The sequence below is a fragment of the Oncorhynchus gorbuscha genome, linkage group LG21 (assembly GCF_021184085.1).
Source record: "Oncorhynchus gorbuscha isolate QuinsamMale2020 ecotype Even-year linkage group LG21, OgorEven_v1.0, whole genome shotgun sequence".
Lineage (NCBI taxonomy): Eukaryota > Metazoa > Chordata > Actinopteri > Salmoniformes > Salmonidae > Oncorhynchus > Oncorhynchus gorbuscha.
This window is the reverse complement of record NC_060193.1, coordinates 60,696,850-60,721,810: the sequence shown is the minus strand read 5'-3', so window position 1 is coordinate 60,721,810 and position 24,961 is coordinate 60,696,850. Positions and strand designations below refer to the sequence as shown.

General features: G+C 46.3%; 3 protein-coding genes across 4 annotated transcripts in view; 2 read left to right on the top strand and 1 right to left on the bottom strand.

The window, feature by feature from the left end:
• Nucleotides 1–15,121, bottom strand: part of LOC124008066 (cilia- and flagella-associated protein 47-like) — a 21,037-nt gene extending 5,916 nt beyond the window's left edge. Inside the window, exons 1-12 of the mRNA XM_046318970.1 lie at nucleotides 14,735–15,121; nucleotides 14,352–14,506; nucleotides 14,078–14,193; nucleotides 13,784–13,922; nucleotides 13,455–13,647; nucleotides 12,149–12,318; nucleotides 11,707–11,855; nucleotides 11,252–11,478; nucleotides 10,284–10,479; nucleotides 6,999–7,245; nucleotides 4,687–4,839; nucleotides 1,417–1,609 (exon numbers count right to left, since the gene is read on the bottom strand). Coding sequence (XP_046174926.1) covers nucleotides 1,417–1,609; nucleotides 4,687–4,839; nucleotides 6,999–7,245; nucleotides 10,284–10,479; nucleotides 11,252–11,478; nucleotides 11,707–11,855; nucleotides 12,149–12,318; nucleotides 13,455–13,647; nucleotides 13,784–13,922; nucleotides 14,078–14,193; nucleotides 14,352–14,506; nucleotides 14,735–14,878 — 2,082 coding nt within the window. The 5' untranslated portion in view covers nucleotides 14,879–15,121. The remainder of the gene's footprint in view (nucleotides 1–1,416; nucleotides 1,610–4,686; nucleotides 4,840–6,998; nucleotides 7,246–10,283; nucleotides 10,480–11,251; nucleotides 11,479–11,706; nucleotides 11,856–12,148; nucleotides 12,319–13,454; nucleotides 13,648–13,783; nucleotides 13,923–14,077; nucleotides 14,194–14,351; nucleotides 14,507–14,734) is intronic.
• On the top strand, nucleotides 15,101–18,369 carry LOC124008267 (60S ribosomal protein L31-like). The gene is made up of 5 exons (XM_046319419.1): nucleotides 15,101–15,149; nucleotides 15,593–15,696; nucleotides 15,993–16,118; nucleotides 17,958–18,070; nucleotides 18,298–18,369. The coding sequence occupies exons 2-5, from the start codon at nucleotides 15,593–15,595 to the stop codon at nucleotides 18,327–18,329; spliced, it is 375 nt and encodes a 124-aa protein (XP_046175375.1). The 5' UTR covers nucleotides 15,101–15,149; the 3' UTR covers nucleotides 18,330–18,369.
• A 2,151-nt stretch (nucleotides 18,370–20,520) lies between these two features.
• Nucleotides 20,521–24,794, top strand: LOC124008083 (carbohydrate sulfotransferase 10-like). Of its 2 annotated transcripts, none has more exons than XM_046319016.1 (6): nucleotides 20,521–20,642; nucleotides 21,164–21,306; nucleotides 21,487–21,596; nucleotides 21,672–21,906; nucleotides 23,046–23,151; nucleotides 23,484–24,794. In XM_046319016.1, the coding sequence occupies exons 2-6, from the start codon at nucleotides 21,195–21,197 to the stop codon at nucleotides 24,040–24,042; spliced, it is 1,122 nt and encodes a 373-aa protein (XP_046174972.1). In that variant the 5' UTR covers nucleotides 20,521–20,642; nucleotides 21,164–21,194; the 3' UTR covers nucleotides 24,043–24,794. The 2 variants fall into 2 exon arrangements, with proteins under 2 accessions (XP_046174972.1, XP_046174973.1); XM_046319017.1 differs by having other exon boundaries at nucleotides 20,551–20,642; nucleotides 21,115–21,306.
• Nucleotides 24,795–24,961: the final 167 nt, after the last annotated feature.

Below are 24,961 nucleotides of genomic sequence, written 5' to 3'. Positions count from 1 at the left end.
AAGGGAGGGGATTGCAGACAGTCAGGAAACACCAGATACAGAATGATAAAGGGAGGGGATTGCAGACAGTCAGTCAGGAAACACCAGATACAGAATGATAAAGGGAGGGGATTGCAGACAGTCAGGAAACACCAGATACAGAATGATAAAGGGAGGGGATTGCAGACAGTCAGGAAACACCAGATACAGAATGATAAAGGGAGGGGATTGCAGACAGACAGACAGGAAACACCAGATACAGAATGATAAAGGGAGGGGATTGCAGACAGTCAGGAAACACCAGATACAGAATGATAAAGGGAGGGGATTGCAGACAGTCAGTCAGGAAACACCAGATACAGAATGATAAAGGGAGGGGATTGCAGACAGTCAGGAAACACCAGATACAGAATGATAAAGGGAGGGGATGGCAGACAGTCAGGAAACACCAGATACAGAATGATAAAGGGAGGGCATTGCAGACAGTCAGGAAACACCAGGTACAGAATGATAAAGGGAGGGGATTGCAGACAGTCAGGAAACACCAGATACAGAATGATAAAGGGGAGGGGATTGCAGACAGTCAGTCAGGAAACACCAGATACAGAATGATAAAGGGGAGGGGATTGCAGACAGTCAGGAAACACCAGATACAGAATGATAAAGGGGGGGGATTGCAGACAGACTGTCAGGAAACACCAGATACAGAATGATAAAGGGAGGGGATTGCAGACAGTCAGGAAACACCAGATACAGAATGATAAAGGGAGGGGATTGCAGACAGTCAGTCAGGAAACACCAGGTACAGAATGATAAAGGGAGGGGATTGCAGACAGTCAGGAAACACCAGGTACAGAATGATAAAGGGAGGGGATTGCAGACAGTCAGGAAACACCAGATACAGAATGATAAAGGGGAGGGGATTGCAGACAGTCAGTCAGGAAACACCAGATACAGAATGATAAAGGGAGGGGATTGCAGACAGTCAGGAAACACCAGATACAGAATGATAAGGGGGGGAGGGTTGCAGACAGTCAGGAAACACCAGATACAGAATGATAAAGGGAGGGGATTGCAGACAGTCAGGAAACACCAGATACAGAATGATAAAGGGAGGGGATTGCAGACAGTCAGTCAGGAAACACCAGATACAGAATGATAAAGGGGGGGGATTGCAGACAGTCAGGAAACACCAGATACAGAATGATAAAGGGAGGGGATTGCAGACAGTCAGGAAACACCAGATACAGAATGATAAAGGGAGGGGATTGCAGACAGTCAGTCAGGAAACACCAGATACAGAATGATAAAGGGAGGGGATTGCAGACAGTCAGGAAACACCAGATACAGAATGATAAAGGGACAATAAAAAGGATAAAAGGACCCATGAAAAATGGTTTACCAGAGACTTTAAACACCCTGCTTTACCTGCCATACCTGTCTGAATCTGGACCTGGTCTCCATGGCAGCCAGCATACAGGTGGTCAATAGCTGGCTATGTCCCTGGTCGACGCTATGCCCCTCCTGGCTGTGATTGGACTCCAGGTCCCTCAGAGAGAGCTGGGGGGTGAGGAGTCCTGCAGCAGGCCGGAGCCCAATGTCTATGTTGTCCTCCACCTCACCAAGCAGCCTGAGCATACATATGGAAAACATCGTCAGATACCGCCTTGTTGTCAGCCTACAGCACATATTGAGGGGATTTTATTAAACTGGCCAGGTTGCACTGGGGTATGGCCCGTCACGTGACTGGGCGAAGCTGGTGAGGGAGGCGCGCTCTGCTCATTTGAATAATACCCAGCATTCTTTGCAAGTGTTTGCTTTCAACATTTACATTTTGGTCATTCAGCAGACGCTCTTATCCAGAGTGACTGGCAGTCAGTGCATTCAATCAAGGTAGATAAAGGACAGCATATCACAGTCATAGCAAGAACATAAAGAAAATGTGTAACCGTTACTGAGAATGTTATTGTAGTTGAAGTGGCCTGTTAGTTCATTCAGTATGTTAGACTATTTTGAACATCATTGATGCCAGTTTTAAAGCTTTTGAAAAATCTAACATAAGTGAATGTGACTGATGGGAGCATTAATAAATAACAATCTTCAGTTGGTTCCTAATTCCTATGTTATTGTGATATACAGTCATGCTTACTTCATTGATAATGTGCAGAAATTTGTCCATAGAATCAATGACTGAAAAATACATGCACATATTTTCAAAGTCTGTAAATTACACATTTTCAACATCCAGAAAATACGCATTTTCAACGTCAGAATATAAGGTGTTTCTTTGCCGTCCGACGTGAAATGCTTTGAAAGGCTGGTCATGGCTCACATCAACACCTAGACCCACTCCACTTTGCATACCGCACCAACAGATCCACAGATGATGCAATCTCTATTGCACTCCACACTGCCCTTTCACACCTGGACAAAAGGAACACCTATGTGAAAATGCTGTTCATTGACTACAGCTCAGCGTTCAACATCATAGTGCCCTCAAAGCTCATCACTAAGCTAAGGACCCTGGGACTAAACACCTCCCTCTGCAACTGGATCCTGGACTTCCTGACAGGCCGCCCCCAGGTGGTAAGGGTAGGTAACAACACATCCGCCACGCTGATCCTCAACACAGGGGCCCCTCTGGGATGCGTGCTCAGTCCCTTGCTGTACTCACTGTTCACTCATGACTGCACGGCCAGGCACGACTCCAACACCATCAATGAGTTTGCTGATTTACACAACAGTGGTAGGCCTGATCACCGACAACGATGAGACAGCCTATAGGGAGGAGGTCAGAGACCTGGCAGTGTGGTACCAGGACAACAACCTCTCCCTCAACGTGATCAAGACAAAGGAGATGATTGTGGACTACAGGAAAAGGAGGACCGGGCACACCCCCATTCTCATTGACAGGGCTTTAGTGGAACAGGTTGAGAGCTTCAAGTTCCTTGGCGTCCACATCACCAACAAACTAACATGGTCCAAACACACCAAGACAGTCGTGAAGAGGGCACGACAAAACCCATTCCCCCTAAGGAGACTGAAAAGATTTGACATGGGTCCTCAGATCCTCAAAAGGTTTTACAGCTGCACCATTGAGAGCATCCTGAGTGGTTGCATCACCTCTTCTACGCTGCTGCTACTCTCTGTTATTATCTATGCATAGGCACTTTAATAACTCTACCTACATGTACATATTACCTCAATTACCTCGACACGGGTGCCCCCACATTGACTCTGTGCCGGTACCCCTTGTATACAGCCTCCACATTGACTCTGTGCCAGTACCCCTGTATATAGCCTCCACATTGAGTCTGTCATATACCCCCTGTATACAGCCTCCACATTGACTCTGTGCCGGTTCCCCTGCTGGTCTTATTAGTGTTCAGCCTCCACATTGACTCTGTACCGGTACCCCCTGTATATAGCCTCCACATTGAGTCTGTACCTACCCCTGTATACAGCCTCCACATTTAGTCTGTGCCGGTACCCCTTGTATACAGCCTCCACATTGACTCTGTACCGGTACCCCTGTATATAGCCTCCACATTGACTCTGTCCGGTACCCCTGTATATAGCCTCCACATTGAGTCTGTACCGGATCCCCTGTTTATAGCCTCCACATTGACTCTGTTCCGGTACCCCCTGTATATAGCCTCCACATTGAGTCTGTACAGGTGTCCCTGTATACAGCCTCCACATTGAGTCTGTACCAGTACCCTTGTATACAGCCTCCACATTGACTCTGTACTACCCCTGTATACAGCCTCCACATTGACTCTGTACCGTTTTCCCCTGTATATAGCCTCCACATTGACTCTGTACCAGTATCCTCTGTATATAGCCTCCAATTGACTCTGTACCGGTACCCCTGTATATAGCCTCCACATTGACTCTGTACCAGTACCCCTGTATATAGCCTCCACATTGACTCTGTACCGGTACCCCTGTATATAGCCTCCACATTGACTCTGTACCAGTACCCCTGTATATAGCCTCCACATTGACTCTGTACCAGTACCCCCTGTATATAGCCTCCACATTGACTCTGTACCAGTACCCCCTGTATATAGCCTCCACATTGACTCTGTACCAGTACCCCCTGTATATAGCCTCCACATTGACTCTGTACCAGTACCCCCTGTATATAGCCTCCACATTGACTCTGTACCGGTACCCCCTGTATATAGCCTCCACATTGACTCTGTACCGGTACCCCCTGTATATAGCCTCCACATTGACTCTGTACCGGTACCCTCTGTATATAGCCTCCACATTGACTCTGTACCAGTACCCCCTGTATATAGCCTCCACATTGACTCTGTACCAGTACCCCCTGTATATAGCCTCCACATTGACTCTGTACCAGTACCCCTGTATACAGCCTCCACATTGACTCTGTACCAGGTACCCCTGTATATAGCCTCCACATTGACTCTGTACCAGTACCCCCTGTATACAGCCTCCACATTGACTCTGTACCAGTACCCCCTGTATATAGCCTCCACATTGAGTCTGTACCGGTACCCCCTGTATACAGCCCCGCTATTGTTATTTACTGCTGCTCTTTAATTATTTCTTATTCTTTTCAGCACCTGAAATGTATGTAATGTCAAGTCTTTTCAGGGTCATTTTGCTTACTGGGTAGCTCTTTGGTTGTGGGTGCCAAGATTACAACATACAGAACACACATCCCACTCTGTCTACCTCGCAGTGGTTTTCTGCAAGCGTGTCTTTCGCAGGCTCCTGATGAAGGCTAGGTAGTGATCTCTGTGTCTCTGTCTCTGCTGCTCCTCCTCCTCCGTGAAGGAAAAGTCAGGGTCCTCATAGCGGTAACGCTCCACCCGCGTGAAGATGGTCCTGGGTGGAGGGAGAGACGATATAAGCAGTTCATAAGAGTTCATAGGCAGAACATAGGGGCTACATAGGACTTTACAGAACATAGGGGCTACATAGGACTTTACAGAACATAGGGGCTACATAGGACATTAGAGAACATAGGGGCTATATAGGACTTTACAGAACATAGGGGTTACATAGGACTTTACAGAACATAGGGGCTACATAGGACATTAGAGAACATAGGGACTACATAGGACTTTACAGAACATAGGGGCTACATAGGACTTTACAGAACATAGGGGCTACATAGGACTTTACAGAATGTGTGCATACATAGGGGTCCCGGGAATCTAACATAGGACTGAGCTTACAGAACATAGGGGCTACATAGGACTTTACAGAACATAGGGGCTACATAGGACTTTACAGAACATAGAGGCTACATAGGACTTTACAGAACATAGGGGTTACATAGGACTTTACAGAACATAGGGGCTACATAGGACTTTACAGAACATAGGGGCTACATAGGACTTTACAGAACATAGGGGCTACATAGGACTTTACAGAACATAGGGGCTACATAGGACTTTACAGAACATAGGGGCATTAGGAGAACATAGGGGCTACATAGGACTTTAGAGAACATAGGGGTTACATAGGACTTTACAGAACATATGGGGTTACATAGGTCTTTACAGAACATAGGGGCAGGGGGGCTTACTTTACATAACATAGGGGCTACATAGGACTTTACAGAACATAGGGGCTACGTAAACCTTTACAGAACATAGGGGTTACATAGGACTTTACAGAACATAGGGGCTACATAGGACTTTAAAGAACATTACAGGAACACGGATGCAAACATGTTAAAGGACTTTACACTGACTGCAACATTGTAAACCAACTCGCGCTGACTGCCCAGACATCTGGGCACTTTAATAATGTTTACATATCTTCCATTACTCATCTCATATGTATATACTGTATCTTATACCATCTATTGCATCTTCCCTATTACACTCGGTTATCGCTCATCCATATATTTATATGTACATATTCTTATTCCATCCCTTTAATTAGATTTGTGTGTATAAGGTAGTTGTTGTGGAATTGTTAGCATACTTGTTACATATTACTGCACTGTCGGAACTAGAAGCACAAGCATTTCACTACACTCGCATTAACATTCTATGTGACCAATAGAATTAGATTTGATCTGGTTAGCAGGTCCCTGCAAACCTGACTGCACTGATACTATTTCCATCATTACTATTAGTAGTACTGATACTATTTCCATCATTACTATTAGTAGTACTGATACTATTTCCATCATTACTATTAGTAGTACTGATACTATTTCCATCATTACTATTAGTAGTAGTAGTACTGATACTATTTCCATCATTACTATTAGTAGTACTGATACTATTTCCATCATTACTATTAGTAGTACTGATACTATTTCCATCATTACTGTTAGTAGCACTGATACTATTTCCATCATTACTATTAGTAGTACTGATACTATTTCCATCATTACTATTAGTAGTACTGATACTATTTCCATCATTACTATTAGTAGTACTGATACTATTTCCATCATTACTATTAGTAGTACTGATACTATTTCCATCATTACTCCTGATACTATTTCCATCATTACTGTTAGTAGTACTGATACTATTTCCATCATTACTATTAGTAGTACTGATACTATTTCCATCATTACTATTAGTAGTACTGATACTATTTCCATCATTACTGTTAGTAGTACTGATACTATTTCCATCATTACTGTTAGTAGTACTGATACTATTTCCATCATTACTATTAGTAGTACTGATACTATTTCCATCATTACTGTTAGTAGTACTGATACTATTTCCATCATTACTGTTAGTAGTACTGATACTATTTCCATCATTACTATTAGTAGTACTGATACTATTTCCATCATTACTATTAGTAGTACTGATACTATTTCCATCATTACTGTTAGTAGTACTGATACTATTTCCATCATTACTATTAGTAGTACTGATACTATTTCCATCATTACTGTTAGTAGTACTGATACTATTTCCATCATTACTGTTAGTAGTACTGATACGTCTCTGGAATAGGTCACAGGGTGCCATGGCAGACACTCTCTGTTGTATAACTCAGATGACCTGTAGGTGGTGTCTGGAGAGGCAGGGCGGATGCTGCAGGCCCTGTCGTTGGGGAAGGCCAGTAGCTCTCGCCGGCGACCGTCTAGACTCTGGTTCCTACGGTGGCTCTGGCTCTGACCGTGGCTGTGGAGCCGGGTCTTGGCCGTGCTGTGGACAGCTGCCCGCACCAATCCCACACACCTGCCCAGCTCACTGGAGGGCACCCGGGCACACTGGCCTGTCTCATTGGTCACAGCCGGGGTGATTCCTGATACATCACAGACAAAACAATGACTGGGTGGGTCCAATAACAGGTTGAAGATAGAATGCCAGACAATACTTTGAAGAACTATACAGTATGGAAAGGAGATCAGAGGACAGGGCAGTGAGGGGTTCAGTGTGAACTATACAGTATGGGACAGGGCAGTGAGGGGTTCAGTGTGAACTATACAGTATGGGACAGGGCAGTGAGGGGTTCAGTGTGAACTATACAGTATGGGACAGGGCAGTGAGGGGTTCAGTGTGAACTATACAGTATGGGACAGGGCAGGGCAGTGAGGGGTTCAGTGTGAACTATACAGTATGGGACAGGGCAGTGAGGGGTTCAGTGTGAACTATACAGTATGGGAAGGAGATCAGAGGACAGGGCAGTGAGGGGTTAGTGTGAACTATACAGTATGGGACAGGGCAGTGAGGGGTTCAGTGTGAACTATACAGTATGGAAAGGAGATCAGAGGACAGGGCAGTGAGGGGTTCAGTGTGAACTATACAGTATGGAAAGGAGATCAGAGGACAGGGCAGTGAGGGGTTCAGTGTGAACTATACAGTATGGGACAGGGCAGTGAGGGGTTCAGTGTGAACTATACAGTATGGGACAGGGCAGTGAGGGGTTCAGTGTGAACTATACAGTATGGGACAGGGCAGTGAGGGGTTCAGTGTGAACTATACAGTATGGGATCAGAGGACAGGGCAGTGAGGGGTTCAGTGTGAACTATACAGTATGGGACAGGGCAGTGAGGGGTTCAGTGTGAACTATACAGTATGGAAAGGAGATCAGAGGACAGGGCAGTGAGGGGTTCAGTGTGAACTATACAGTATGGGACAGGGCAGTGAGGGGTTCAGTGTGAACTATACAGTATGGGACAGGGCAGTGAGGGGTTCAGTGTGAACTATACAGTATGGAAAGGAGATCAGAGGACAGGGCAGTGAGGGGTTCAGTGTGAACTATACAGTATGGAAAGGAGATCAGAGGACAGGGCAGTGAGGGGTTCAGTGTGAACTATACAGTATGGGACAGGGCAGTGAGGGGTTCAGTGTGAACTATACAGTATGGAAAGGAGATCAGAGGACAGGGCAGTGAGGGGTTCAGTGTGAACTATACAGTATGGGACAGGGCAGTGAGGGGTTCAGTGTGAACTATACAGTATGGGACAGGGCAGTGAGGGGTTCAGTGTGAACTATACAGTATGGGACAGGGCAGTGAGGGGTTCAGTGTGAACTATACAGTATGGAAAGGAGATCAGAGGACAGGGCAGTGAGGGGTTCAGTGTGAACTATACAGTATGGGACAGGGCAGTGAGGGGTTCAGTGTGAACTATACAGTATGGAAAGGAGATCAGAGGACAGGGCAGTGAGGGGTTCAGTGTGAACTATACAGTATGGAAAGGAGATCAGAGGACAGGGCAGTGAGGGGTTCAGTGTGAACTATACAGTATGGGACAGGGCAGTGAGGGGTTCAGTGTGAACTATACAGTATGGGAAGGAGATCAGAGGACAGGGCAGTGAGGGGTTCAGTGTGAACTATACAGTATGGGACAGGGCAGTGAGGGGTTCAGTGTGAACTATACAGTATGGGACAGGGCAGTGAGGGGTTCAGTGTGAACTATACAGTATGGGACAGGGCAGTGAGGGGTTAGTGTGAACTATACAGTATGGAAAGGAGATCAGAGGACAGGGCAGTGAGGGGTTCAGTGTGAACTATACAGTATGGGACAGGGCTGTGAGGGGTTCAGTGTGAACTATACAGTATGGGACAGGGCAGTGAGGGGTTCAGTGTGAACTATTCAGTATGGGACAGGGCAGTGAGGGGTTCAGTGTGAACTATACAGTATGGGACAGGGCAGTGAGGGGTTCAGTGTGAACTATTCAGTATGGGACAGGGCAGTGAGGGGTTCAGTGTGAACTATTTAGTATGGGACAGGGCAGTGAGGGGTTCAGTGTGAACTATACAGTATGGGACAGGGCAGTGAGGGGTTCAGTGTGAACTATTCAGTATGGGACAGGGCAGTGAGGGGTTCAGTGTGAACTATACAGTATGGGACAGGGCAGTGAGGGGTTCAGTGTGAACTATTCAGTATGGGACAGGGCAGTGAGGGGTTCAGTGTGAACTATACAGTATTTGAAGGAGATCAGAGGACAGGGCAGTGAGGGGTTAGTGTGAACTATACAGTATGGGACAGGGCAGTGAGGGGTTCAGTGTGAACTATTCAGTATGGGAAGGAGATCAGAGGACAGGGCAGTGAGGGGTTCAGTGTGAACTATACAGTATGGGACAGGGCAGTGAGGGGTTCAGTGTGAACTATACAGTATGGGAAGGAGATCAGAGGACAGGGCAGTGAGGGGTTAGTGTGAACTATACAGTATGGGACAGGGCTGTAATGTATGGCTGTGAGGGGTTCAGTGTGAACTATACAGTATGGGACAGGGCAGTGAGGGGTTCAGTGTGAACTATACAGTATGGGAAGGAGATCAGAGGACAGGGCAGTGAGGGGTTCAGTGTGAACTATACAGTATGGGACAGGGCAGTGAGGGGTTCAGTGTGAACTATACAGTATGGGAAGGAGATCAGAGGACAGGGCAGTGAGGGGTTCAGTGTGAACTATACAGTATGGGACAGGGCAGTGAGGGGTTCAGTGTGAACTATACAGTATGGGAAGGAGATCAGAGGACAGGGCAGTGAGGGGTTCAGTGTGAACTATACAGTATGGGACAGGGCTGTGAGGGGTTCAGTGTGAACTATACAGTAAGTGAAGGAGATCAGAGGACAGGGCAGTGAGGGGTTCAGTGTGAACTATACAGTATGGGAAGGAGATCAGAAGACAGGGCAGTGAGGGGTTAGTGTGAACTATACAGTATGGGACAGGGCAGTGAGGGGTTCAGTGTGAACTATACAGTATGGGAAGGAGATCAGAGGACAGGGCAGTGAGGGGTTAGTGTGAACTATACAGTATGGGAAGGAGATCAGAGGACAGGGCAGTGAGGGGTTCAGTGTGCCGGCTGTGTGCAGGGGGTGGTGTTGGGTCTCACCGGGGTTGAGTTTGGGTGTCTCGTATGCGGCCTCCGCCCGGCAAACGGCTGACAGGTGCAGGGTGATGGTGTGGAAGCTGCGGAGGCGGAGCTTGATGGAGGAGGGCTCCAGGTGTACCACCTGACCCAGCACCTCCAGCACCTGTTTCACTTTGAACGTCCCCATCTGGTGGGGGGCGAAGGACAGCACCACGTCCTGGACAAAAACACAGATCGATGATTCTGATCAACTTTCTGTCAGCCTCAGGGAGAATATGGATGATATTGATAATTCATCCTCTCTGTCTGTTCTGTCAGAGAGGATGCTTGGAGGAGACTGGGGTTGTCTCCAAAATGGCTCCTATTTCCTATATAATGTACAACTTTGGGGCCTAGGCACTCTGTATAGTGGACTACTTTCCTCTGGCCAAAATAAGGAACCATCTGAGCCTGGACCAGGGCTGTCTACCTGGCTCTGCCCTGGGGAGATGGTTCCACTAGGAGGGTCACTGATGAAGTTAACCATCTATCTACCTGGCTCTGCCCTGGGGAGATGGTTCCACTAGGAGGGTCACTGATGAAGTTAACCATCTATCTACCTGGCTCTGCCCTGGGGAGATGGTTCCACTAGGAGGGTCACTGATGAAGTTAACCATCTATCTACCTGGCTCTGCCCTGGGGAGATGGTTCCACTAGGAGGGTCACTGATGAAGTTAACCATCTATCTACCTGGCTCTGCCCTGGGGAGATGGTTCCACTAGGAGGGTCACTGATGAAGTTAACCATCTATCTACCTGGCTCTGCCCTGGGGAGATGGTTCCACTAGGAGGGTCACTGATGAAGTTGACCATCTATCTACCTGGCTCTGCCCTGGGGAGATGGTTCCACTAGGAGGGTCACTGATGAAGTTAACCATCTATCTACCTGGCTCTGCCCTGGGGAGATGGTTCCACTAGGAGGGTCACTGATGAAGTTAACCATCTATCTACCTGGCTCTGCCCTGGGGAGATGGTTCCACTAGGAGGGTCAGTGATGAAGTTGGCCATCTTTCGGAACTTGAAGGTGACAGGGAGATGAGGGGAGAGGTTGTGGAGCACACACAGGACGTCCACACGCTCTCCCATCAGACACTGCTGGAAGCTGAAGCTGTGGCCGGGGCTGGGCACCAGGGAGACAGGGAGGGCTGAGCCAGTCACCGCCAGCTCCACACAGTAACCTGGGGATAGAGGTCAGGGCTTAGAGGTCAGAGAGGTCAGGGGTCAAGTACAAGACAGTCCCAGATCAAGCACAACACTTCTGTTATAGCTGTTGTACACATGTCAGTCAGTACCCCTCACCAGAGAATGGCTTCAATTGTTGTTTATGCTAATGATATAATATACACTGTTAAATTGCAGCATGTTGTTCCTGCTATTGGTAAGGAACAGACTGAGGCTTGCTGTACCATTGTGTGGAGGTACAGTGGAGTGCTGCTGCTGCTGCTGGTTGAAGCCATCTTTACTTCCCACCGTGTGGAACTTGAGGAAGAGGGAGAAGTCTTGTTTACTGGCTGCTGCTGAGGCCCCACTGGTCTTCTGCTCCTCCCTGCTCCTTCTGAAGAACAGAACAACCATTATATACTGCCTGTTATAATGTCTTTACACACATTTACACGGGGCGGCAGCGTAGCCTAGTGGTTAGAGCGTTGGACTAGTAACCGGAAGGTTGCGAGTTCAAACCCCCGAGCTGACAAGGTACAAATCTGTCGTTCTGCCCCTGAACGGGCAGTTAACCCACTGTTCCCAGGCCGTCATTGAAAATAAGAATTTGTTCTTAACTGACTTGCCTGGTTAAATAAAGGTAAAATTATACCCCCACATAGACACACACACAGGAGGGCTGGATACCTTCTGCTGACAGGACGGAAGCAGACCCACAGAGTGGTTCTGTCGTAGGGTCTCAGTCGTCCCTCGTTGGGCACACAAGAGATCACAGTGGAGGGATCCACAGCGGTGGCCCTGTTACGAACACTCCTCTCTAGCAGCGCTGCGTCTGTACTCCTCTGGAGGTCAAAGCCCTGATGAAACACACACACACACACAGGCAGACACAGGCACACACACAGGCACAGACACACACACAGACAGACACACACAGACAAACACACACAGACACGCAGACACACACACAGGCACAGACACACACAGACACGCACACACAGACACACACACACAACACACACACACACACAGACACACACACACACACACAGCAATACAAAAGTGTATCAGGCCTAACGATAGGGATATAAAAACACAGTTTAGTATAGTTGCAGTGTGAAATATGTCAACAAAATGTATTTAACATAATTTTACCAGCTACATTGACTGAGAACACATTCTCATCTACAGCAACGACCTGAGGAATAGTTACAGGGGAGAGGAGGGGGAAATGAATGAGACAATTGTAAACTGGGGATGATTAGGTGGCCATGATGGTATGAAGACCAGATTGGGAATTTAGTCAGGACACCGGGGTTAACACCCCTACTTGTACAATAAGTGCCATGGGATCTTTAGTGACCACACTGAGTCAGGACACCCTTTTAACGTCCCATCCGAAAGACAGCACCCTACACAGGGCAATGTCCCCAATCACTGCCCTGGGGTGTTGGGGCATTTCTTTTTTAGATCAGAGGAAAGGGTGCCTCCTACTGGCCCTCCAACACCACTTCCAGCAGCATCTGGTCTCCCATCCAGGGAATGTGTCTGTGTTTTCTCTGTGTGTGTGTGTTGTGCATGTGTGTGTGTGTGTGTCTGTGTTTTCTCTGTGTGTGTTGGTTCATGGTGCATGTGTGTGTCTGTGTTTTCTCTCTGTGTGTGTTGGTGCATGTGTGTGTCTGTGTTTTCTCTCTGTGTGTGTTGGTGCATGTGTGTGTCTGTGTTTTCTCTCTGTGTGTGTTGGTGCATGTGTGTGTCTGTGTTTTCTCTCTGTGTGTGTTGGTGGTTCATGTGTGTGTCTGTGTTTTCTCTCTGTGTGTGTTGGTTCATGTGTGTGTCTGTGTTTTCTCTCTGTGTGTGTTGGTTCATGTGTGTGGTCTGTGTTTTCTCTCTGTCTGTGTTTTCTCTCTGTGTGTTGGTTCATGTGTGTGTCTGTGTTTTATCTCTGTGTGTGTTGGTGCATTTCTGTCCCTGGAGCATCGTCCTGCAGCACCACCATCCAGTCGCAGGCCTGTGGTCCATTGTTCACCAGAACCACCTTTTCCACCCGGGACGTCCCAAAGAAGACGGGTCCGAAGCGGAGGCAGGACAACCTGTCCCCCTCTAGGTCCTGGAGCTCCAGGCTCTGCTCCAAAACATCAGCCCTGATCTTCAGGACCACGTCCTTACTGTTCTGCAGCTTCACCCTGAGAGAAAGGGAAGGAGGGAGGGAGGAAACTCAATAAACACACACAAAATGCACAAACAAAGAACCATAAGTAACACTAAGCAGAATACGGTGGAGCGTATAAGATGATGTTCAATAGTCTCTAGTTTCCTTACTGGGCCTCCTCTCTGACCCTCGTGGGTCTGTCAGTGCACAGTTCCACCTTCAGCCACTGGGTTGCGCCAGACTGCAGGATGCCACTGCTGGGAGAGAGCCTGATGGACTGGTCTCCATCATACAGCACCTGAAAAGATCCTTCAGCAAGGCCAAGGGCATGAACAGCAATCAATTAATATAACAATAAGAAATATACCATAAATAAATCAGCTAGATTACTGCAAATGTCAACTAAAATCAATCAATGCAAGTTTACAGAAGTGGGTTCAATGGGAGAGGCAAAAGCATAATACCTGGAGCAGATCCCTGATTGGTCAATTCCACCTCTTTGCTGATCACCTGACTGTTTGCCATCACAGAGCCGAAATCAGCGAGAGATTCCATGGTGAGAGAACACGCCGGGGAGAACCTGCAGGAAAGCCCAAATATAAGTAACCTTGGATGAGACCTGAAGATTGCCTAGGCACATGAGATTGAAGATTGCCTAGGCACATGTCTGTTGGAACCCGAGAAAGCAACTACATGAATGAGTGATGTTATAACAGGTGTATATATGACTCTACTTACGCTAAGAGGGGGATCTCTATGGCTTTGTCTTCCAGGACAAGGAGCAGACGGTCACAGACATCCTCATCTTTCTCAGGCCTGAACTCTAGAGTGCCACTCAGGGACAATCCAGCAGCAATGGGGGCTTCTGTGTTTGTCACCCTGAATTTGAACAGCTTGCGTGGTAGGACATGGGGTTGATACAATTAAAGTAGAGAGGGGCAGGGCAGTATGAAGGGTGGAAGTAACAAAAGTGTATAATAATGTATTGCATCAATCAAAATTAGTTTATAAGTTAGAATAGGACAAAAGCGCAATGAAAACTAAGCACACGTTGCTCTGAACTTTACTAACGTATTACACACAAAGACAGCTGACAGGCAGCACTGCAGAAAGGATTTCACCTTTGATGTGGGTTCAAGCAGTCTCATTCTTTTCGAGGTAATTCCAGTGTTGGTCACCGTGACAGTGGTCTTGTAAACCTTCCCTGCTTTTACGTCGGTAAACTCAACAACCGGGGGATTAATTCTAACATAATTCGTTGTCATATTGTTATAGCTAAAAGTTGAGAGACTAATAGCAAAATTCGACGGTTTATCCCAGTTCAGGTTTTGGTCCTAAGTTATCAATGAAATAGGCTTCCTTTTCTGCACTAGTAATGTTTCAATGTATAAAGCTAACCACATACCGATACAGTGTAGCATTCATGGTTACCATGGCAACAAGATGTAGGAACATTGTCATAGATACTTGTTTTCTACGGACAACATTCAGCCGGATCTATATCCGGTCCTTCCTTTTCAACAGTTCCCCACCAAAGTGAGTTTGTCTCATTCATAGTCCTCGTACAATCTAACTCCATCCTGCAGTATTTATGCATAAAACACATATTTTCATTGTCCAAATCCAAAGTTGTGTACCTCATTGTCAATCGGATTTGAGTTTGTGATGTATTGTGCATTCATTTAGTTAACAAAAACAGTCAGAACTTTAGTTACCGTGCACACCACAGGCTCCGTAACATGCTAGCTGGCTAGCTATCAGACATAACATATACTTTTTGCCAGCTAACTACAGGCAGTCCAATTAATGGTTACATTTAGCCATTTTCATGAGCCATTTTTGTTTCGGTGGAGCAGGGATGTTTTCCTGTTTTGGACGTTAGTGTACCTGGCTAGCTAGCTAACGTTAGCCTAGCAATTCTGGCGTTTTACTTTGTATGGGACAATCTCAACTTGAACCATCCCGGTTTGTCTTTTCAGATGGCTCCTACCAAGAAGGGAGAGAAGAAGAAGGGGCGTTCAGCCATCAATGAGGTGGTGACCAGAGAATACACCGTCAACATCCACAAGCGCATCCATGGAGTGTAAGTACTGTGGTGCAAATGGACAAATTCACCAACAGAAGCCAGGTCAATGTTGGCTCAGCGTCCTCAAAACACTTGTGTCATTTGCACCTGAAGTCGTGTTTCATCAGTACCAGAGGATATGGTCTGGTGTGACATCATATGGGAGTATTTACAACACAGAGCATGGTGTGACATCACATGGCTGTTGACAAATCTGCTGTTCCTCTAAATTGGCAGGTGTCCCTCAAGATGTAGGCTAGTTTTTGTTAGTCCCCCGTGGCTGGTCTTGATCAGAACGTTCCTTCTCTCTACAGGAGCTTCAAGAGGAGAGCTCCTCGCGCTCTCAAAGAGATCCGCAAGTTCGCCATGAAGGAGATGGGAACTCCTGATGTACGCATCGACACCCGCCTGAACAAGGCTGTGTGGACCAAAGGCGTCAAGTAAGGACTAATGAGACGCCTGTTTTAAGATTAATCGAGTGTATTCATTAGTGCACACTGTAGCAGAATGTTTTGCAACAGTAAACATGGGGTTTCTATTGGACAAGTTCAGAGGTTTCTCCCCATTTCTGCTGTTTGCTTCCATTTGGTGTCTAGTGAATACACCCTGTTATCATATGAATCAGGTATTACTGTACTTGTGTTTCCCAAACCATATTAAGTTGGTTAAACAATCACTAAGCCCATTAGTTGAATGGGGCGCTTTCAGCAGGATCAAACGTTTTGGAACATTCAGATAGAAATAGGGTATGTTGATCAAACATGCCTCTCTGACATGTAGAATAAGGAATCACATCGGCTCTGTTCATGGCATTTCTATCTGCAACGTTCGAGAACGTTTGGCAGCTGAACGTGGCCCAGGTGTGCTTCCTCTGGAACAAATACGTGTTCAAATATCAAAAACATGGAATAGCTGGGGGTGCTTGAGGAAAGGGTTTGGTAACAGCTCTTTCTCTGCCCATACAACCACTTATGGTTGTTGACACAAATAGCACTACAACTTGTTGCACAAGCATGTTTTCATTCTGCTTAGTACTAATGTTCACCTGTGTTATTTACAGGAATGTGCCATACAGGATGAGACTAACGTTCACTATGTTATTTACAGGATGAGACTAACGTTCACCTGTGTTATTTACAGGAACGTTCCATACAGGATGAGACTAACGTTCACTAAGTTATTTCACATACAGGATGAGACTAACGCCACTAAGTTATTTACAGGAACGTTCCATGTTTGAGACTAACGTTCACTAAGTTATTTACAGGATGAGACTAACGTTCACTAAGTTATTTACAGGATGAGACTAACGTTCACCTGTGTTATTTACAGGAACGTTCCATACAGGATGAGACTAACGTTCACTAAGTTATTTACAGGATGAGACTAACGTTCACTAAGTTATTTACAGGATGAGACTAACGTTCACCTGTGTTATTTACAGGAACGTTCCATACAGGATGAGACTAACGTTCACTAAGTTATTTACAGGATGAGACTAACGTTCACTAAGTTATTTACAGGATGAGACTAACGTTCACTAAGTTATTTACAGGAACGTTCCATACAGGATGAGACTAACGTTCACTAAGTTATTTACAGGATGAGACTAACGTTCACTAAGTTATTTACAGGATGAGACTAACGCAATCTTCACCTGTGTTATTTACAGGAACGTTCCATACAGGATGAGACTAACGCTCACTAAGTTTTTCACAGGATGAGACTAACGTTCACTAAGTTATTTACAGGATGAGACTAACGTTCACCTGTGTTATTTACAGGAACGTTCCATACAGGATGAGACTAACGTTCACTAAGTTATTTACAGGATGAGACTAACGTTCACTATGTTATTTACAGGATGAGACTAACGCTACTGTTATTTACAGGATGAGACTAACGTTCACTATGTTATTTACAGGATGAGACTAACGTTCACTATGTTATTTACAGGATGAGACTAACGGTTATTTACAGGATGAGACTAACGTTCACTATGTTATTTACAGGATGAGACTTTGTTCCAACCCCACTGCAAAAACTATGTTATTTACAGGATGAGACTGTTCACTTATTATTTACAGGATGAGACTAACGTTCACTATGTTATTTACAGGATGAGACTAACGTTCACTATGTTATTTACAGGATGAGACTAACGTTCACTATGTTATTTACAGGATGAGACTAACGTTCACTATGTTATTTACAGGATGAGACTAACGTTCACTATGTTATTTACAGGATGAGACTAACGTTCACTATGTTATTTACAGGAATGTGCCATACAGGATGAGGGTACGATTGTCCAGGAAGCGCAATGAGGATGAAGATTCCCCAAACAAACTGTACACACTCGTCACGTATGTCCCTGTCACAACATACAAAGGTGAGGCGTAGTTAATACCAAATGTGCCTTCATAGGTTTTCTAGAGTGTCATTTATTGTGCTGAAACCTCAACGATAGTCTGTTACTGTATATCCCTGTTCTGTTCTTAATACACCAATATGAAAGATTTAGTTTTATCATCTTTTCTGTCCTATAGGATGATGAAGACAGAGGTTTATTATTGTCACGCTCTGTTGCTAAAACCTTTTTCTTTCCTTTGTCAACAGGTCTACAGACGGTCAATGTTGATGAGAATTAGATCTGTCTTCAACACTTGTAGAATAAATGTATAGACGGAGTTTTGTCTGATGTCTTTATTATACACTACAACAACACCACAACACTACAACACCACCACAATGCCACAACAACACCACTACAACACCACCACAACACCACAACACTACAACAGATCCCCAACTTGCAGCGGCCCACTGGTTTTATTTGCCCCCACAGTTTTCTGAGCAGAATAATGTTTTTGTTGTGTGGAAAGTCCGCTCTAAGTGATTTTAATTTCACATCTGTTCCCAAGTATTCCCGCATAATAGAGAGATACGTGGTCGTATAGAAATGTAAGCCAGGTTTGAAATTGTTTTAGTCGAACATCTGTTTGGGCTTCTTGCAGTCAATTTGCAGTCTACAAATGATTAGTAATTATGTTCCAGCCCCCTATTCGACCATCCCCACTGCCTAAAAATGGTCCTGAGGCTGAATCTAGTTGATGATCCCTGCACTACCAAGTAGATGAACTGTTATGAATACAGGCCTACTTGAAGCGTGTCTGTGACTTGCATGTCTGAATGAGGTTGGATGCCTAAATGTAACTATTCATGACATAAACGCACAGACACCTCACACTTCTCCCTTCCTTTTCTATTGACTCAAGCTACTGCCTTTTTCAACTTCCTCAGACTCCTTATCCTCTGTGGAAGACCATTGTCCAAGAACTGCCAGAACCAATACATATATATATTTATTAGGTTCTTTGAGATTGTCATTGTGATGATAAGCACTATATCTAATAAATATTATTAGATGTGATTGAATCCCTATCCATTGACCAGTCATCTGTGTTAGCCAATATAGTCTCTTGAGGGTTTACCCATCATTTCTAGAAATGCTTGAATCCTGATCCCAGTGCCTATAGCCAGCTGGAGAGTTCTGCATTTTGAGTGCAAATCTCAGACACTCATCTGGTCTCTACCACAACAGTTATATGCTCTATCCTGATGTAACATGGGGAGATTTTTTTTAATGATGTGACTGCCCTCCAGGACACCTACAGCAACCAATGTCACAGGAAGGGCATAAAGATCATCAAGGACATCAACCACCCGAGCCACTGCCTGTTCTTCCTGCTATAATCCAGAAGGCAAGGTCAGTACAGGTGCATCAAAGCTGGGACGAAGAGACTGAAAAACAGCTTCTATCTCAAGGCCATCAGACTGCTAAATAGCCATCACTAGATGACCTCCACCCAGTACTCTACCCTGATCTTAGTCACTGTCTCTAGCCGGCTACCATCCAGTTACTCAATCCTGCATGGAATCATAGGTCACTTTAATTTAGTTTACATACTGTTTTACTCATTTTATATGTAAATACTTACTGTATTCTAGTCAATGCCACTGACATTGCTTGTCCTAATATTTATGTATTTCTTAATTCCATTCAATGACTTTTAGATGTGTGTGTATTGTTGTGAATTGTTAGATACTACTACACTGTTGGAGCTAAGAACACAAGCATTTTGCTACACCTGCAATAACATCTGCTAAATATGTGTATGCGACGACCAATACAATAGGGAGAGAGTCAGTAGATTTGATTTAACATTTACATTACATTACATTTAAGTCATTTAGCAGACGCTCTTATCCAGAGCGACTTAACCTCCCTGGCACATCCAACTGTCTGTAAGGAATGATGAGCTGTTGGGGGGGGTTCACCTTAGCTGAGTATGGTGTTCTTCTAAACACCCAAGCCCAGCTGCTCCTCAAGAAGACCAAGAGCAACAGCAGCAATGTCATTTATGCAAACAATGCCAATAATACCCATGATGCCATGTGACCGAGGAATTTTATGTATTTAATAAAAAAAAGAAGTATATCACACGGTAAGCCTTATCCTGATATGTGTGTATGTTGTGCAACACTGGTACTCATTCCCACTGGCATCTGGATGTACAACAGGGTTGTTGTCCAAACACACATGACCAGCAGCATGGTGTGACTGGGGCGAATAGTCAATGTTGCATTGTGTGCCATATGAAGCCATGTATGATGGTAGCCCATAGCCTAAGCTCATCTTATATTTGCAGTGAGCATATGCACAACTTTTTGTGTCGAGTTTAAAATTTTTATTTTTTTAATACAGGAGCATATGACATCACTGGCCAGTTGCATAGCTAGTTCTCGGGTAGTCTTGTCCAGTCTTACGTTGTGCGGTGTAAACATTTGAACGCTAGAGGGCGGAATTGGTCTGTGTTATGCATCAACAACATGGATAACGGGACAGGTACGCGAACATCACAAGAAACGTTACTATTGCATTAGTTGCAATTACACAGCAGGTAAGACATCACATTTGGGTTGTACAATGGGAAACTAGCTATCAGATCATTTCCTGATCAAGTCAAACGTACTCAGGAGCAGGCCTAGCTTTCTACACTATTCGGAATGGTCAGAATTATGGCTAGCTAGCAAACAGCAACAAGCTAACAGTAGCTAACGTTAGCCGAAGTTAGCCAGCTAGCTGAGCTAAATTGATCTCGCCCTGTCTTTCAGTAGGGACAGTTGTTTTGACCACGCCTATAGTTAGTTGGTGATTGGCATAAATAGTCATGTAGTTTTACAGCCTGCTGAAATGGTAGCCTATGGATGCTAAGCTAGCTAGGTAGCCTGCTAAGTAACTAGTCTCTCCTCACTGTCCCTGTGCCGCTCCTCTGCCGGTGGAGAGCCCGTCTGAGTCCAAAGATTATGATAACTAGCTAACCTCAGTTAGTCCAAATATTATAGTAAGGTTTCCCCCTTTCATCTGTGCAGAGTGTGCCGAGAAAGACTACCTGCTATTGCTAAGCAGCTGTTTGTGCAGGTACCGTCGCTACTTCGATGGCCCACGGGTGATGCAAATAACGATGCGGCACCACTGGCTGCTCGTCGGGGCTTGCGGCTGGGTGTTGCTCATCCTCGTGTTTGCCAACAAGTTTATCAATTTTAACGCCAGAACCACGGATGGTAAGTTATCATACTGAAACCTGATTGTTTTTTCTCATCAATACTAGCTATCTATACCTTTCAGTAATTGTTCAGCTAGAGTTGTAGCTATAGTTACATAACAGCTATGATGTTAGATTTAAATGTCTAGTCTATCCCCCTTGGAATTGTCTTGTGATCTCTTAGTGTTTTGTGTTTCAGACTATGGGGAGAAGACTGAGATGCAGAGTTTGACTCAACCAGTAGTTAAGACCATCAAATCACTGCCAGCTCCGAAATCAGACAGAAGAGCTCCCAAGTCATCGAACCTGGTAGGTGTTTTGTTTGCGTGTGTTCGCCCTTGAAACAGAGTCATCAGTTACTTGAAGTGTGTGTGTGTGTGGGAGTCCTCAGTAGGCCCCTCCATGGCCAACCCAACAGAATGGAACACTGTGGAGACGAGGCGGCGGGAGCTGCTGTCAGCCGTGTGTAAGAACGACTCCCTCAAGAACCTCACTCACACCTCAATCAACAAGTTTGTCTTGGACCGCATCTTTGTGTGCGACAAGCACAAGATCCTCTTCTGCCAGACCCCCAAAGTGGGCAACACTCAATGGAAGAAGGTCCTCATCGTTCTCAATGGTGAGTGAGGGAGGACGGTAGGGAGAGAGTCAGTGAGGGAGGACGGTAGGGAGAGAGTCAGTGAGGGAGGACGGTAGGGAGAGAGTCAGTGAGGGAGAACGGTAGTGAGGGAGGATGGTAAGTGAGGGAGAACGGTAGTGAGAGAGTCAGTGAGGGAGGACGGTAGGGAGAGAGTCAGTGAGGGAGAGAGTCAGTGAGGGAGGACGGTAGGGAGAGAGTCAGTGAGGGAGGACGGTAGGGAGAGAGTCAGTGAGGGAGGACGGTAGGGAGAGAGTCAGTGAGGGAGGACGGTAGGGAGAGAGTCAGTGAGGGAGAGAGTCAGTGAGGGAGGACGGTAGGGAGAGAGTCAGTGAGGGAGGACGGTAGGGAGAGAGTCAGTGAGGGAGGACGGTAGGGAGAGAGTCAGTGAGGGAGGACGGTAAGGGAGAGAGTCAGTGAGGGAGAGAGTCAGTGAGGGAGGACGGTAGGGAGAGAGTCAGTGAGTGAGGGAGAACGGTAGGGAGAGAGTCAGTGAGGGAGGACGGTAGGGAGAGAGTCAGTGAGGGAGAACGGTAGTGAGGGAGGATGGTAAGTGAGGGAGAACGGTAGTGAGAGAGTCAGTGAGGGAGGACGGTAGGGAGAGAGTCAGTGAGGGAGGACGGTAGGGAGAGAGTCAGTGAGGGAGGACGGTAGGGAGAGAGTCAGTGAGGGAGGACGGTAGGGAGAGAGTCAGTGAGGGAGGAGGGAGAGAGTCAGTGAGGGAGGTAGGGAGAGTCAGTGAGGGAGAGAGTCAGTGAGGGAGGGAGAACGGTAGGAGAGGGAGGAGTCAGTGAGGGAGGACGGTAGGGAGAGAGTCAGTGAGGGAGGACGGTAGGGAGAGAGTCAGTGAGGGAGGACGGTAGGGAGAGAGTCAGTGAGGGAGGGAGGGAGAGTCGAGGGAGGGAGAGGGAGAGAGTCAGTGAGGGAGGACGGTAGGGAGGAGAGAGAGTCAGTGAGGGAGGACGGTCAGTGAGGGAGGAGAGAGAGTCAGTGAGGGATGATGATGAGTAAAGTTGACTCAAAACATAAGCTTATCTGTTTGTAAATTGTAGTGATGTAGTAGCCTCGATCCCAGTGAAGTACGAAAAAATAGTGTTCTTCGCTGTCCTTTTTCCCCTCAGGAGAGTTCTCCACTGTGGAGGAGATACCAGAGAACCTGGTTCATGACCATGAGAAGAACGGACTGCCCCGCCTCTCCTCTCTGACGGAGAAAGAAATCACTAAAAGGTTTAAGGCCCTGCTTCAATACTTCAGAAATGCATCCTACCTTCCTTCCTTGAAGTAATCACAGATCTGAATTAGTTAGATTGGATAAAGTAATAAGATGGTAATGTAGGCTACCATCGCTTACACCTACCCAATCACTTGCTATCTTAAGATTAATGCACTAATTATATGTCGGTCTGGATAAGAATGTCTGCTAAATGACTCAAATGTTATAGAGCTGTGCTTAACGTTAAGTTTTGCTGAACACCTTTACTGACTTGTTTGGCCCTGCCCTGTATTCCATTGTGGTGCTCTGATTCTATGGGACGGTGCTTTTTGTTTTCTCTCGCCAGGTTAGCCACATACTTCAAGTTCTTCATCGTCAGAGACCCGTTCGAGCGCCTCATCTCCGCCTTCAAGGACAAGTTTGTGAAGAACCCGCGCTTCGAGCCCTGGTACAAGCACGACATCGCTCCCGCCATCATCCGCAAGTACCGTAAGAGTCACCGTGACAACGACGACAACCAGGCGACTACGGGCCTGCGCTTCGAGGACTTCATCCGTTACCTGGGCGATGAGCCCGGGCGGCTCCGCATGGACCGTCAGTTTGGAGAGCATGTTATCCACTGGGTAACGTACGCGGAACTCTGCGCCCCCTGTGACATCACGTACAGCGTCGTGGGGCACCACGAAACTCTAGAACGCGATGCCCCCTACATCCTGAAAGCTGCCGGGATCGAGCGTCTGGTATCGTACCCCACCATCCCCCCAGGGATCACCCGTTACAACCGGACCAAGGTGGAGCGCTACTTCTCAGGCATCAGCAAGCGGGACGTCAGGCGGCTTTACGGCCGGTACCAAGGAGACTTCAGCCTCTTCGGCTACCCGAGCCCGGACTTCCTGCTAAACTGAATGACGACGACACTAAAGAAAGACTGTTTTGCAACCATAATATGTCTCTCTAATCTAAGATGCATCTTAGTCAGTGTGTGGTTTACTGAAGAGGTAGGGAGGGTGTAGCTAGCTAGCCGCCTAGCCTGGCTGCTCTAACTAGGAGCCATAGTAGAGACTAGTGATCCCCACCATCCGGGTTCAAGCCAGGGAGGGATGGAGACTACAGGTTGGTCTGATATAACGTGCTGATCTGCTGTAGGATGATCGTCACTCCTCTACCTGGCTGACAGTAATTCCTGTCTCAACCTAGCAACACTTCCTGCCTCTGCCTAGCAACTGTCACCATGGGCGATGACTGTACTACATGCCTCTACTTCCTGGTAGCCGTCACCATGGTGGCCATGAATGGCATGAGGACCGAGATGATGGAGAGTTACTCACTATGGTCATGGTTAATGGCTGTATTCGCCATACGACCAATGAATTAAGTGCCACATTTTAATGTTATTTAACAAAGCTTTTTGTATTATAATAACTTTATTTAAACCAGAGATTACTGTTACATACTGTGCTAAACTGTACCACCCTCTGCACTACTTCCACACAAAGCAGGTCTGCATTATGGACTAACACTGAAGTGGGTCTGGGAGACAGTAGCCTGGTTAAACCAGACTGAATGCTGAGCACACCATTGAAACGTAGCAGAATCAGTTTGAATGCGAGGTTATAGAGATGGTAGTGAAACACTAACCAGTTAACAATATCAGAGTCCCAGCTCTCCCCTCCAGTCTATCCGCTCATACAGAGTAGAGCAACTCCATCTCGCTTCAAGACTCGGCACCTATATAAATGGTGTGATTCTGACCTCAAAGGGTTGACAAGCGCTGAGTGGGAGGAGTCAGTGTCTGCAATGCCTGTGTTCAGGTGACAGGGGGAA